The sequence below is a fragment of the Bufo bufo genome, chromosome 2 (assembly GCF_905171765.1).
Source record: "Bufo bufo chromosome 2, aBufBuf1.1, whole genome shotgun sequence".
NCBI lineage: Eukaryota > Metazoa > Chordata > Amphibia > Anura > Bufonidae > Bufo > Bufo bufo.
Window position 1 is genome coordinate 472,535,988 of NC_053390.1, and position 15,669 is coordinate 472,551,656.

A 15,669-nucleotide genomic window follows, 5' to 3' on the forward strand; every position below is an offset into this window, starting at 1 on the left:
GACAACCATGAAAGGGGTGGTCAGTGTTAAAGGGGCGGGCACTGTGGAGGTCACTGTTATGGGGATAACTGTTATCTTTTTACGACACACGGAAACATAAAATGTAATAGATGAAATATACCCGTGCGAAGCCAGGTCCTTCTGCTAGTTAGGTATATTTCAAATGCAGATTGCAGTGCAAAGGGTATTTGCACCGCAATATGCGACTTTTCCCTGCTCACGCCAGGTCTAAGAAAGTGGGGGTGGCGTGGGCGGGGAAGGGGACAGGCCAGTAGGCCTGTCTCATTCATTATTCTCTATGCCTGTTTTAGGCGTAGAAAATGGTTTAATTTTACGCCAGCAAGCGAGCTGGCGTAGAATTAGAAGCGGCGGTGGATATTCCGAAGTTATGTAGAGGCTGGCAGACTACATAAATGACCTCCTTTGTTCTTGCAACAGAAATTTGTACTCCACAAAAGTGTCTGTGTGCCAAAAAACTGCCTTACGTTAACTCCACTTATAAGTTGTTGTAGTTTCACTCCAAAAATGCTCCAAAATTTGAGCACAGAGGTGCATTTAGGCCAATTTCTTATTCCTATGAAGCCAAGTCCTTTTCCGTGAATCTGAATTTGTTGGACAAAGTGTAAAATGCTGAGAAAAAGTGTAAAATAGTTAGTAAATGTAATGCAAATCATATGCACTCTAGTTTAAAAACTGGTGCATTTTCAGTTCAATCTGACCCTTTTGACTTCTGTTTATGCAGAAATCGGAGTCAGTGTTGAACACATGACACAGCTAAGGACCAGAAGGGGAAGGGGGTAACTTACAAATACAGCCACCAGTAAAACGATTACCTTCACTACACTTCTAATGGCCCAGAGAATATTTTTTTTGTAGTTATGAGTACATCTTTAAGCATTAGATCTAGGGATGAGCAAATTTCATATTTTGAAGTTTGTGTGCGGGTTCGGGTTGTGGTATCATTTGAATTGTGTTATGGATTCCGTTACCACGGACCATAACGCAATTCCATGACTGAATGCATAACGGAATGCCTTTAGAGGCATTCTGTTATTCATTCCGTCATAATAGAAGTCTATTTATCATCAGGAGTAGTATGTCTCAGAAGTATTAATCTACCAGATTATGCTCCATCAAGTGCCCAGGGTGGGGCTTCATGGTGATGCTGTCAGCATTGTGCTGCCCCACAGCCCCTCTCTGCTCTGAAGCTATAGTGGTCTTCCTGTTGGATGCTACTGCTGTCACTCAAAACACAGTGAAGGGGCTATGAAGCAGCTCAATGAAGATGATACTTCACAGTAACCCCCCAACCCCTTCGGCACAGGAGTAGATTCTGGTAGAGTAAAACTACATGTTCTTCACTACTCCTGATAATTTAAGCTCTGCAAAAGGTATGTTTGTACTGTGCTCCAAAGCCCCTACCTAGTGCTGTCAGCAGTTTATAATGGGCAGAAATGCTCATAGAGACCTTTTTAATGTTCCATATATAATCCAAGAAGCAAATAAACCAGTTTTAGCATTTTTTGGACGTTATGTCTGCAGATTATCCCCCCCAAAGAGTGGCGTCCTAGGCGGACCTATGATGACTTGGATGAAATGGTGATTCCTGCTCCAATTCAGCAAGTGGTGACTGGTCAGTCTGGCTTGTTCACTCAGTATAACATCCAAAAGAAACCCATGACTGTGGGAGAATATCGAAAATTGGCAAACAGTGACAAGTAAGATGCATAAAAAAAAAATATCACTTTCGATGTATTAATGCAATTGTGAGACATTAGGCTTTGAGCTATAGCAATCAGATATTTGATAAACTGTATGTGATGTTTCAATGATGGCTCTAACTTTATGTAACCTTCAGAGATGTGATCAGACCTCAAGGAATGGATCCAGCACAGATTAAAATCCAATGATATCTTTCTTCAGTACTCACAGCAATACACATAGTGGGGAGATGGTACCCTTATACGAAGTACATGTAACTTGTCTGAAACGTGTCAGTTGAGGTTCGGCATACCATCTCCCCACTATGTGTATTAAGTATTGAATAAAGATATAATTGGATTTTAGTTTTGCTTTATCCATTCCTTTATGTTGAAGCGGTCTAGAATCGGACAGGGTCCAAGCACGATTGTCTTTCCGTGATACAGGTGAGCTGGAGCTCTTTACTACTATGTGACCAGACCTAACTGTTTAAAGGGGTCTTATAGCAATTACATCTTACTTTTTCTTCTATAAGGGCATCATAATATTTTCTCCTGCTGAAAACCCCCATTACTAAGCCAGGGTGGGGAGCAGATAACACAAAGCATTTGGACCCTTCCTCCCATGTATTACATAGTCCATCTCATGTCAACTGTAGAGTATTGTTGCCAGGGAAAGCCACTGCTTTCCTTGGCTATAATAGCTGATTGCCTGGGAAAGCTGGGCAAAGACCTTTAAACAGGCCGTGCAGTGGTATAATGTTAGAAAACAAACTATAGATTAAGGAATGTAGCCACTCGAAAAGCAGGATGATGCATGTCATAGGCACTGCTGTGTTTGGTACCCTCAGACCAAAAAAAGGATATGCCGTTCAAAATGTGAAAAAAGTCAAAGGGTCTGAAGACTTTCTGAAAGCCCTGTTACATAGAGAAGCAGGCCCTCAAGGCATATATAAAATGAATTTACAAAATCATAATATTGGATGGCAATAGAAACTCTTATCAATCAAAGCCCAAACAACTAAAATGAATATGAATATACAGTCCAGAAAGAAAAGGAGTTTGGTGAGTGAATCCGTTTTCACTTCCAGCGTGGGAGCTGTCATTAGTATATTGTGGATGTCATTGGAGGAAAACGAGTGGCACTGCTGCAGTAATTGGCATGACATATAGAAATACTTTTGGATTTTAGTAGAACGCTATTACCATTTTGTGGAGTTGTGTGTTTAGGTGCATTTCATCTATTTTATAGTGTGACAGTAACATTTCTTCAAGGCCCACAGCTAGTAGAGTTCTTTCTGGACTGCATATTTATATGTGGTATAATATTGATGACCTATCCTCAGGCTAGGTCATCAATATCAGAATGGGTGGGGGGCGACTCGGGGCACCCCTGTCAATCAGCTGCTGATCCCATTTAAGTGAATGGGACAAGTGTTGTAAATACATTGCACTAATCGACTGGGGTGTCAGGGGTCAGACCCCCATCAGTCTCAATATTATGCCACTGGACAACCCTTTTAAATGTATTTTTGTACAATGTATTAACCGACTTTGTGTTTACTCATATGTTTAATCTATTCTTCATCTTCCCTAGGTACTGCACTCCTCGCCATCAAGACTTCGATGATTTGGAGCGCAAATACTGGAAGAATTTGACCTTCATGTCTCCTATATATGGAGCGGACATCAGTGGGTCCCTCTATGACAGTGTAAGACATTTCCCTCCCCCCCCCCCCCCCCCTAAAAAAAATAGGGCACTTTGTAACATGAGGGCACATTTCTTTTTGGAAGTTTTTATCCGGCAAATGACTTTACTAGTGCCCTAAGGGTGGTCCCAAGCTTGGTTTACTTGCTCAATACCTCCTCCCTGGCCTTAATTAATGGTGTCAGGCTTTGTCATTTTAACTGTTAGGCCGAATGCACACGGACGTGAGCGATCCGTGGTATCCCGGCTTGGCATCCTGCTGACAGCAGGAGCGCACGGCGTCATTGGTTGCTATGATGCCGTGCACTTCATGTCGCCGCTGCACTACAGTAATACACTCCAGGCTGGTATACCACAGACCGCTCACATCCGTGTTCCATGGCTGTGTGCATTCGGCCTTAGTCACATTGAAATCTTGTGCTTTCACCATTCAGCCTGTTCACTGCAGCCAACAGTGACCTGGCCAAAGGCTGGTATCATCAGTCAAGACAAGGGGACAATGTTGGGTGTGGTTTACCAGCTGGACATGTTGCTGCCCTTGGGGCATTTGCGGCATAATTTGTACACCAGGTCAAACTACGTTTTTTCTGCAAACAAAATGCTATGAATGACAAACCTCTGTAACTCGTTTAGACTTAATTCACCTGACAGACTCCCTTTAACCCCTTAAGGACATAGGGCGTACAGGTACACCCTTGTGTCCTGGTACTTAAGGACACAGGGCGTACATGTACGCCCTGTGTATTTCTGATCACTGCCGCCCGGCCGGCTGTGATCGGAACAAGGTGCCTGCTCAAATCATTGAGCAGGCACCTCTGCTAAATGCCCGGGGGGGTCCCGTGACCCCCCCCCCATGTTGGCGATCGCAACAAACTGCAGGTCAATTTAGACCTGCGGTTTGCTGCGCTTTTTGCAGTTTCTGATCCCCGCGGTCCCTGACCGCGGGGGATCAGCAACTTTAGTATACCTAACCTATATATGTTTCACCCCCCCCTGCACCCTGAATGATTTGATGGCGGCGGGAGGTGCAGATGGGGGGTTGTGGACGGTGCGGCAGGCGGGATCGCGATCCCCCGCCCCCCTCCCCTTGAATAATCGTTGGTGTACAGTGGGTATACCAGGGTGTCAGCACATTGCTGACACCCTGGTATAAACGGCTGACATCTGTGATGCGATGTCAGCCGTTTAACCCTTTCCATACCGCGGTCCGTACAGACCGCTGTATGGAAAAGGTTAACAGCTCAGGGAGCTCCCTCCCTCTCCCATCGGGGGGCTGCTGTGCCTTTGCAGCCCCTCGATGGAGAGGAAGAGAGCCCCCCTCCTTACCCTTCCCCGTCTGCGCAGTTCTGGCCACTACTGAGCAAACGGGGAAGGTTCCCATGGTAACAGGACGCCTTCTCAGGCATCCTGCTGTCCATGGTGCTGAACAGATCTGTGCTAAAGGCATAGATCTGTTCAGACAAAGTGTAAGTAAAATACAGTACAAAACACTAGTGTACTGTATTATACAAACATCAGACCCACTGGATCTTCAAAAACCAAGTGGGTCTGGGTAAAAAAAAAGTAAAAAAAAGTGAAAAGAAAAGTAAAAATCAAAAAACACATTTATCACTGATTAAAAATGAAAAAAATAAAATTCCCTACACATGTTTGGTATCGCCGCGTCCATAACGACCTGATCTATAAAACGGTCATGTTACTTTACCCGAACGGTGAACGGCATAAAAAAAAAAAAAAAAACTATGACGAAATTTACATTTTGCCCACCTTACTTCCCAAAAAAGGTAATAAAAGTGGTCAAAAAAGTCGCATGTATGCCAAAATAGTACCAATCAAACCGTCATCTCATCCCGCAAAAATCATACCCTACCCAAGATAATCGCCCCAAAACTGAAAAAACTATGGCTCTTAGACTATGGAAACACTAAAACCATGTTTTTTTTTTTTGTTTCAAAAATGAAATCATTGTGTAAAACTTACATAAATAAAAAAAAAGTATACATATTAGGTATCGCCGCATCCGTATCGACTGGCTCTATAAAAATATCACATGACCTAACCCCTCAGGTGACCACCGTAAAAAATAAAAAATAAAAACGGTGTAAAAAAAGCAATTTTTTGTCATTTTACGTCACAAAAAGTGTAATAGCAAGCGATCAAAAAGTCATATGCACCCCAAAATAGTGCCAATCAAACATCATCTAATCCCGCAAAAAATGAGACCCTACTTAACCACCTCAGCCCCCAGTGCTTAAACACCCTGAAAGACCAGGCCACTTTTTACACTTCTGACCTACACTACTTTCACCGTTTATTGCTCGGTCATGCAACTTACCACCCAAATGAATTTTACCTCCTTTTCTTCTCACTAATAGAGCTTTTATTTGGTGGTATTTCATTGCTGCTGACATTTTTACTTTTTTTGTTATTAATCGAAATTTAACGATTTTTTTGCAAAAAAATGACATTTTTCACTTTCAGTTGTAAAATTTTGCAAAAAAAACGACATCCATATATAAATTTTGCTCTAAATTTATTGTTCTACATGTCTTTGATAAAAAAAAAATGTTTGGGTAAAAAAAAAATGGTTTGGGTAAAAGTTATAGCGTTTACAAACTATGGTACAAAAATGTGAATTTCCGCTTTTTGAAGCAGCTCTGACTTTCTGAGCACCTGTCATGTTTCCTGAGGTTCTACAATGGCCAGACAGTACAAACACCCCACAAATGACCCCATTTCGGAAAGTACACACCCTAAGGTATTCGCTGATGGGCATAGTGAGTTCATAGAACTTTTTATTTTTTGTCACAAGTTAGCGGAAAATGATGATTTTTTTTTTTTTTTTTTTTTTTCTTACAAAGTCTCATATTCCACTAACTTGTGACAAAAAATAAAATCTTCCATGAATTCATTATGCCCATCACGAAATACCTTGGGGTCTCTTCTTTCCAAAATCGGGTCACTTGTGGGGTAGTTATACTGCCCTGGCATTCTAGGGGCCCAAATGTGTGGTAAGGAGTTTGAAATCAAATTCTGTAAAAAATGACCTGTGAAATCCGAAAGGTGCTCTTTGGAATATGGGCCCCTTTGCCCACCTAGGCTGCAAAAAAGTGTCACACATCTGGTATCTCTGTACTCAGGAGAAGGTGGGGAATGTGTTTTGGGGTGTCATTTTACATATACCCATGCTGGGTGAGAGAAATATCTTGGCAAAATACAACTTTTCCCATTTTTTTATACAAAGTTGGCATTTGACCAAGATATTTATCTCACCCAGCATGGGTATATGTAAAAAGACACCCCAAAACACATTCCTCAACTTCTCCTGAATACAGAGATACCAGATGTGTGACACTTTTTTGCAGCCTAGGTGGGCAAAGGTGCCCATATTCCAAAGAGCACCTTTCGGATTTCACAGGTCATTTTTTACAGAATTTGATTTCAAACTCCTTACCACACATTTGGGCCCCTAGAATGCCAGGGCAGTATAACTACCCCACAAGTGACCCCATTTTGGAAAGAAGACACCCCAAGGTATTCCGTGAGGGGCATGGCGAGTTCCTAGAATTTTTTATTTTTTGTCGCAAGTTAGTGGAAAATGCTGATTTTTTTTTTTTTTTTTTCGTACAAAGTCTCATATTCCACTAACTTATGACAAAAAATAAAAACTTCCATGAACTCACTATGCCCATCAGCGAATACCTTGGGGTCTCTTCTTTCCAAAATGGGGTCACTTGTGGGGTAGTTATACTGCCCTGGCATTCTAGGGGCCCAAATGTGTGGTAAGGAGTTTGAAATCAAATTCTGTAAAAAATGACGAGTGAAATCCGAAAGGTGCTCTTTGGAATGTGGGCCCCTTTGCCCACCTAGGCTGCAAAAAAGTGTCACACATCTGGTATCTCCGTATTCAGTAGAAGTTGGGGAATGTGTTTTGGGGTGTCTTTTTACATATACCCATGCTGGGTGAGATAAATATCTTGGTCAAATGCCAACTTTGTATAAAAAAATGGGAAAAGTTGTCTTTTGCCAAGATATTTCTCTCACCCAGCATGGGTATATGTAAAATGACACCCCAAAACACATTCCCCACCTTCTCCTGAGTACAGAGATACCAGATGTGTGACACTTTTTTGCAGCCTAGGTGGGCAAAGGGGCCCATATTCCAAAGAGCACCTTTCGGATTTCACAGGTCATTTTTTACAGAATTTGATTTCAAACTCCTTACCACACATTTGGGCCCCTAGAATGCCAGGGCAGTATAACTACCCCACAAGTGACCCCATTTTGGAAAGAAGAGACCCCAAGGTATTCGCTGATGGGCATAGTGAGTTCATGGAAGTTTTTATTTTTTGTCACAAGTTAGTGGAATATGAGACTTTGTATGAAAAAAAAAAAAAAAAAAAAAAATCATCATTTTCCACTAACTTGTGACAAAAAATAAAAAATTCTAGGAACTCGCCATGCCCCTCACGGAATACCTTGGGGTGTCTTCTTTCCAAAATGGGGTCACTTGTGGGGTAGTTATACTGCCCTGGCATTTTCCAGGGGCCCTAATGTGTGGTAAGTAGGTAAATGACCAGTGAAATCCGAAAGGTGCTCTTTGGAATGTGGGCCCCTTTGCCCACCTAGGCTGCAAAAAAGTGTCACACATCTGGTATCTCCGTATTCAGGAGACGTTGGGGAATGTGTTTTGGGGTGTCTTTTTACATATACCCATGCTGGGTGAGAGAAATATCTTGGCAAAAGACAACTTTTTCCATTTTTTTATACAAAGTTGGCATTTGACCAAGATATTTATCTCACCCAGCATGGGTATATGTAAAATGACACCCCAAAACACATTGCCCAACTTCTCCTGAGTACGGCGATACCAGATGTGTGACACTTTTTTGCAGCCTAGATGCGCAAAGGGGCCCAAATTCCTTTTAGGAGGGCATTTTTAGACATTTGGATACCAGACTTCTTCTCACGCTTTGGGGCCCCTAGAATGCCAGGGCAGTATAAATACCCCACATGTGACCCCATTTTGGAAAGAAGACACCCCAAGGTATTCAATGAGGGGCATGGCGAGTTCATAGAAATTTTTTTTTTTTGGCACAAGTTAGCGGAAATTGATATTTTTTATTTTTTTCTCACAAAGTCTCCCGTTCCGCTAACTTGGGACAAAAATTTCAATCTTTCATGGACTTAATATGCCCCTCACGGAATACCTGGGGGTGTCTTCTTTCCGAAATGGGGTCACATGTGGGGTATTTATACTGCCCTGGCATTCTAGGGGCCCTAAAGCGTGAGAAGAAGTCTGGAATATAAATGTCTAAAAAATTTTACGCATTTGGATTCCGTGAGGGGTATGGTGAGTTCATGTGAGATTTTATTTTTTGTCACAAGTTAGTGGAATATGTGACTTTGTAAGAAAAAAAAAAAAATTCCGCTAACTTGGGCCAAAAAAAAGACTGAATGCAGCCTTACAGGGGGGGGGGGATCAATGACAGGGGGGTGATCAATGACAGGGGGGTGATCAGGGAGTCTATATGGGGTGATCACCACAGTCATTGATCACTCCCCTGTAAGGCTGCATTCAGACGTCCGTATGATTTTTACGGATCCGATCAGTCTATCAGTGGATCCGTAAAAATCATGCGGACATCTGAATGGAGCTTTACAGGGGGGTGATCAATGACAGAGGGGTAATCAATGACAGGGGGGTGATCAGGGAGTCTATATGGGGTGATCACCACAGTCATTGATCACTCCCCTGTAAGGCTGCATTCAGACGTCCGTATGATTTTTACGGATCCGATCAGTCTATCAGTGGATCCGTAAAAATCATGCGGACATCTGAATGGAGCTTTACAGGGGGGTGATCAATGACAGAGGGGTAATCAATGACAGGGGGGTGATCAGGGAGTCTATATGGGGTGATCACCACAGTCATTGATCACTCCCCTGTAAGGCTGCATTCAGACGTCCGTATGATTTTTACGGATCCGATCAGTCTATCAGTGGATCCGTAAAAATCATGCGGACATCTGAATGGAGCTTTACAGGGGGGTGATCAATGACAGGGGGGTAATCAATGACAGGGGGGTGATCAGGGAGTCTATATGGGGTGATCAGGGGTGATCAAGGGCTAATAAGGGGTTAATAAGTGACGGGGGGGGGGGGGGGTGTAGTGTAGTGGTGCTTGGTGCAACATATTACTGAGCTGCCTGTGTCCTCTGGTGGTCGATCCAAACAAAGGGGACCACCAGAGGACCAGGTAGCAGGTATATTAGATGCTGTTATCAAAACAGCGTCTAATATACCTGTTAGGGGTTAAAAAAATCACATCTCCAGCCTGCCAGCGAACGATCGCCGCTGGCAGGCTGGAGATCCACTCGCTTACCTTCCGATCCTGTGAACGCGCGCGCCTGTGTGCGCGCGTTCACAGGAAATCTCGCGTCTCGCGAGAGGACGCACCGGCGCGTCCACCCAGAACAACAGGACCGCCGCAAAGACGCAATCCTGCGTACGGCGGTCCTGAGGAGGTTAAGATAATCTCCCAAAAACTGAAAAAACTATGGCTCTTAGACCATGGAGACACTAAAACATTTTTTTTGTTTTAAAAATGGAATCATTGTGTAAAACTTACATAAATAAAAAAAAATTGTATACATATTAGGTATCGCCGCGTCCGTGACAACCTGCTCTATAAAATTACCACATGATCTAACCTGTCAGAAGAATGTTGTAAATAACAAAAAAAAAAAAACTGTGCCAAAAAAGCGATTTCTTGTTACCTTGCCTCACAAAAAGTGTAATATAGAGCAACCAAAAATCATATGTACCCTAAAGTAGTACCAACAAAACTGCCACCCTATCCCGTAGTTTCTAAAATGGGGTCACTTTTTTGGAGTTTCTACTCTAGGGGTACATCAGGGGGGCTTCAAATGGGACATGGTGTCAAAAAAAAACAGTCCAGCAAAATCTGCCTTCCAAAAACCGTATGGCATTCCTTTCCTTCTGTGCCCTGCCGTGTGCCCGTACAGCAGTTTACGACCACATATGGGGTGTTTCTGTAAACTACAGAATCAGGGCCATAAATAAGGAGTTTTGTTTGGCTGTTAACCCTTGCTTTGTAACTGGAAAAAAAATATTAAAATGGAAAATCTGCCAAAAAAGTGAAATTTTGAAATTGTCTCTCTATTTTCCATTAAATCTTGTGCAACACCAAAAGGGTTAACAAAGTTTGTAAAATCAGTTTTGAATACCTTGAGGGGTGTAGTTTCTTAGATGGGGTCACTTTTTTGGAGTTTCTACTCTAGGGGCGCATCAGGGGGTCTTCAAATGGGACATGGTGTCAAAAAACCAGTCCAGCAAAATCAGCCTTCCAAAAACCAAACGGCGCACCTTTCACTCTACGCCCCGCTGTGTGGCTGTACAGTAGTTTACGGCCACATATGGGGTGTTTCTGTAAACAGCAGAGTCGGGGCAATAAAGATACAGTCTTGTTTGGCTGTTAACCCTTGGTTTGTTAGTGAAAAAAATGGGTTAAAATGGAAAATTAGGCAAAAAAATGAAATTCTCAAATTTCATCCCCATTTGCCAATAACTCTTGTGCAACACCTAAAGGCTTAACGAAGTTTGTAAAATCAGTTTTGAATACCTTGAGGGGTGTAGTTTATAGAATGGGGTCATTTTTGGGCGGTTTCTATTATGTAAGCCTCGCAAAGTGACTTCAGACATGAAGTAGACATATGGGGAATGGTAAGTAATCACAATTTTTGGGGGTATTACTATGTATTACAGAAGTAGAGAAACTGAAACTTTGAAATTTGCAAATTTTTCCCAATTTTTGGTAAATTAGGTATTTTTATGTGCAAAAAAAATTATTTTTTTGACTTCATTTTACCAGTGTCATGAAGTACAATATGTGATGAAAAAATTATCTCAGAATGGCCTGGATAAGTCAAAGCGTTTTAAAGTTATCAGCACTTAAAGTGACACTGGTTAGATTTGCAAAAAATGGCCTGGTCCTAAGGTGAAATAAGGCTGTGTCCTTAAAGGGTTAAGCAAAGTTGATGAATACCTCACACTTTATTTTCATGCTTTTACTTTTCATTTTGCGCATCAAGTTTTTAATGACCTATTTTTGTGTCACCATACATCCCTCGTTTTTGGCAGGATATCCAACTATGGAACATTGCTGGCTTGAAGACGCTTCTAGATATGGTGGAGTATGAGAGTGGAATCATCATAGAAGGTGTTAATACCCCATATCTCTATTTCGGAATGTGGAAGACGACTTTTGCTTGGCATACAGAGGACATGGATCTGTACAGCATTAACTATCTGCACTTTGGAGAACCAAAGTCCTGGTAAAAGCCAGAATTAATACTTTAATATGTCATGTCACTTATATTTACATTTGCTGCTACTTTATAATTAAAACACACACATAGCAATACCTATCACTTGCTTGGGGTTCTCATTGATTTTTATTTTGATTGCCTATCCTCAGCATCCTCGGCAAGGGTCTGATACCCAACACCGCTGCCGGTCAGCTGTTTAGGAGCAGCAATGGCACCAGAACTACACAGCTCCATCCTCTGTATAGTGGACAGAGCTGGCTACTGCAGTGCTGTTTCCATTGCAGTGTATTGAGGCAGCGTTGTAATAACCCGCTGCGTTCACTACACAATGGACAGAGGTAAGCAGTTCTTGAAGAACTACTTTAAATGGTTTGGTCTCTTTTTCAGTCTTTTTTCATATATTTCAATGTCCTTCGATCATTGATCTCCTAATATAATTTCTGTAAAGCCCCTATCTCCAGATCTGGATTACATTCACATGACACTGTCCGTAGCCATTTGTGTTTCCTCCAGTGATGTTGTGTCCACTGGCTTGCTTGTGCTTCTGCCAGGTTTCTCATGGTCATTCCCGCCCCCATCTAATTTATATGGGTGGGGAATCGACAGCATCATCAGATTCTCAGTGCAGTTGCTGGAGAATGCAGGAGATCAGATGATGCTGCCTGTTCCCCACCAATGTAAATTAGATGGGTGAGGATGCAGCCAGGACCAGGAGAAAACTGAATGACCTAAAAGCAAGCTAGTGAACACACCAGGACTGGAATCCAGATCTGGAGATGGGGCCATACAGGTACAAAAATGATATTAAGCTGATTGGAGGACACTGTAAAATATGAAGAGATTAAAAAAAAAAAAATAGCCATCTCCTTTAAGCCCATATCACACTGTCATATATTTGGATATGTTGTACATCTACTAAACGTTGGCATCCTTATTAATTTGCCTAGATCAGTGGTCCCCAACCTTTCTTATATTGACAGCCACATTCACTGCTGAGAGATGGTTGCAGCATTCAACACAGAGGTTCGTAAAAGCAATAGTATACCGCTGGAAATAGTTACAGGCAGTGAGGGTACAGCAACACGTGGTGGATTCACTGCAGCGGAACTGCGTGCATTTACAGTAGCACAAAGTGAATCAGATGTCGGAAATCTCATCCACACGTTTCAGAGAAAACTGAAGGGCACTGAAGGTTTTAAATTCACAGAATGCCAATTTATGCTTCAGGTTTTACCCACGCCTTTCAACCTTTGGCCCATGCCCACACATTGTCTGCTGCAAATTTTCCACAGTGGAATAGTCTGAAAGTCACCAATGCAAAAAAATGCCTTAAATCGGCAGGTTTTTTGTGGCAACGTTGGTGCTGCAGGGTTTTCTCATCACTTTGCTGGTACTGTTTACTGTGAACTGTAAAGTTCACTAAAATGCTGTGGATTTTCTAAACTAAATTTCTCTGCTTAGAATCTGCAGCATTTACACCCTGTATGGTCATACTCTTGCAATGCAAAGGTTGAGTGGAAAACACTGCCATCTCGCCAACAGTGCCACAACAAAAGCCAGCTCATTGATGGCATCCTGTGCAGCTTCAGCTTTTGACTGAATACTTTGCAGGTTTTCTGATGAATCTCTGTGTGGTCATAGCCTGAAACATAACCTATTGCCCATCCTCTTCCACATGCTACTGACATGCCTTCTTCTCACTATCCACTCATGCTTGAGGAGACCATGAAGGAGGGCAGGTTCAGGGTGAGATGATTTCATCCCAGTGACAGACATTGGGCTTATCAAGCAGCAGAAAGCCTGTTGAACAGAGGTAACAGCCCCTTGAACGAGATGCCCTCATGGATGATTCAGGTGGCAAAGACGTCACAAGCTAGAGGAGGAGACAGACACTGCTTTGTAGTCTTTCATGGCTACCCCTCCTCCTGGCACACAACCTTCCCCTGCACTACAGAAAAATGTATCTCTAGTGTGCTTGACCCGATGCAAGTATGCAAATGGTGGGGTCTAGCATACAGCCATTATTCACTCAGCAGGGCTCGTGAGCCTCATGTGGCTTCCATGCTACAGGTTGGGGACCTCTGGCCTACAATATTTCTGTGTTCTGAGCACATATTAATAGGAAATTGAACATCTAGAAATACATACTACTGTCCAAAGGATAAGAACATCCATTGCATTGGAAGAAAACGCATTATCCATGCACCCAGTTCTTTTTTTTTGCTTGCGGGTAAATGCTCCAATTGTGGCCTTTAGTTTACCATTGCCCTTCAGAGAAACATATGGGACAAGGTAAAAATGTATGATACTTCTCAGGATAAGAGCGTGTTTCCATGGGGATAATCTTTTTTATTGAAAAGGTCAATTCAAACAATTACAACATTTATCTGTTTCACATCTCTGAAAAGTTATAGCTTTGTTTCATAAATCATGACACATATAAAGGGATTTACATTGCCTCTTCCAGAGAACCACATTACATCCGAGTATCAGCAGAGAGCAAGTGATGTGACAAGGCATTCAATGTACTAATGAACGTTTGTGCAGAGTACTGCGTTAAAGATGAGGAGCACCATGATCCCCAGATCCTGTTGCTCTTGGAATGTGCAACCTCTGTTTATATACAATGTGTTCATGTGGGATAGTAGTGTCCACTAAAGTTTTCCATTGGTTAAGAGCTGAGCACCTATCCCCATCCATCAAAGTGCAATGGCTTTTCGTGCCAAGAATAGTGCTTTTTTTCCCCCGCCCATTTTCATTGGGGGACACAGGAACTGTGGGTATATGTCCTCTAGGAGGCGTTGACACTAGGCAGAAGCTGTTAGCCCCTCCCACGGCACCTATACTCCCTCCAGCCTGGAGAAAGAGCTTCAGTTTTAGCTTAGTGTCTGCAGGAGGCAAGACCTCCCTGCCTTATGCAGGGCGGCTTACTTAGCCGATTCTTCTTTTTTTTATTTTTCCTTTTTTTTTCCTTTTAGGTTTGGGAAACAGTCGCCCAGCCTCTCTGTTATCCCAGGGAGCGAGGCCGGTGTCGGAGCCCCTCACCGCTCAACCTCCCCACAGAAGCAAAAGGAGGATCCAGGGCAGCCCAGCTTCCCGCCAGCCAAGGGGTCACCTAGGTCCGCCAAAGAAATACCCTCCCGCCATACCAGACTCCTGCCACTCCGGTGCCAGCTGCTGAGGAGGTGACTCTGCTGGAAAAGGTGACTCCACTTAGGGAGGGCTGAAGAGAAGAGGATGAAGATGAGGTGCGTACACGGGACTAGGTAAGTATGGTTAACCCTCTTCCCCCTCCCTCCCTCCCTCTTTGGCATAGTTATCAAGGGTTAACAGGCACAAGGCTGCCAGGGGCCTTTATTTATCATAGCCCAAGACCCCTAAGGCAGTCCCTCTCACTCCCCCCTCTAGGCCAACGGCTATACCGGCTCATAGGGGGTTAATAACCATGGCCTCTGGGGGGAATCACTGATTCACTCAGCGGAAAAGAGAGGAGCGCAGGCGGCTCCCGCTATCCAGCACCATATTCTGCCCCTTTCGGGAGCGGGTGCCAAGCGCATCGCTCCGAAAAGGTTATTGCCGACACCAACAATATCGGACATGGGGGACTCCGGCTGCGGGGGTGGCTACCTCTGCCCGACTCCGGGTTCCAGCGGCAGGCGGCAGTGTCTGTTTCCTTCCCGGGGTCGGACACCCCTGGCCGGTGGGGGCAATTCGCGCTCTGTTCCAGGTCCCCCTTTCCCCCGGCCGTCCGGCAGTGTTCCCGGTCGGCCTTGTATGAAACTTAGGCCCCGGGTTGCGGCATACTAGGCCGCAACTTCATCCCCTGGTGTGAGGGGGCTGGCAATCCTCCACCTGCGCAATCATAAGGGGGACCTCTGACATTCCCAATCCACTATCCTGGGTTGTTTGG

General features: G+C 43.5%; 1 protein-coding gene across 2 annotated transcripts in view; it reads left to right on the forward strand.

The window, feature by feature from the left end:
- Positions 1-15,669, forward strand: part of KDM4B (lysine demethylase 4B) — a 179,790-nt gene that overhangs the window by 48,367 nt on the left and 115,754 nt on the right. For both annotated transcript variants that reach the window (XM_040417739.1, XM_040417740.1), the window contains exons 3-5: positions 1,543-1,718; positions 3,298-3,412; positions 11,572-11,765. In XM_040417739.1, coding sequence (XP_040273673.1) covers positions 1,543-1,718; positions 3,298-3,412; positions 11,572-11,765 — 485 coding nt within the window. The remainder of the gene's footprint in view (positions 1-1,542; positions 1,719-3,297; positions 3,413-11,571; positions 11,766-15,669) is intronic.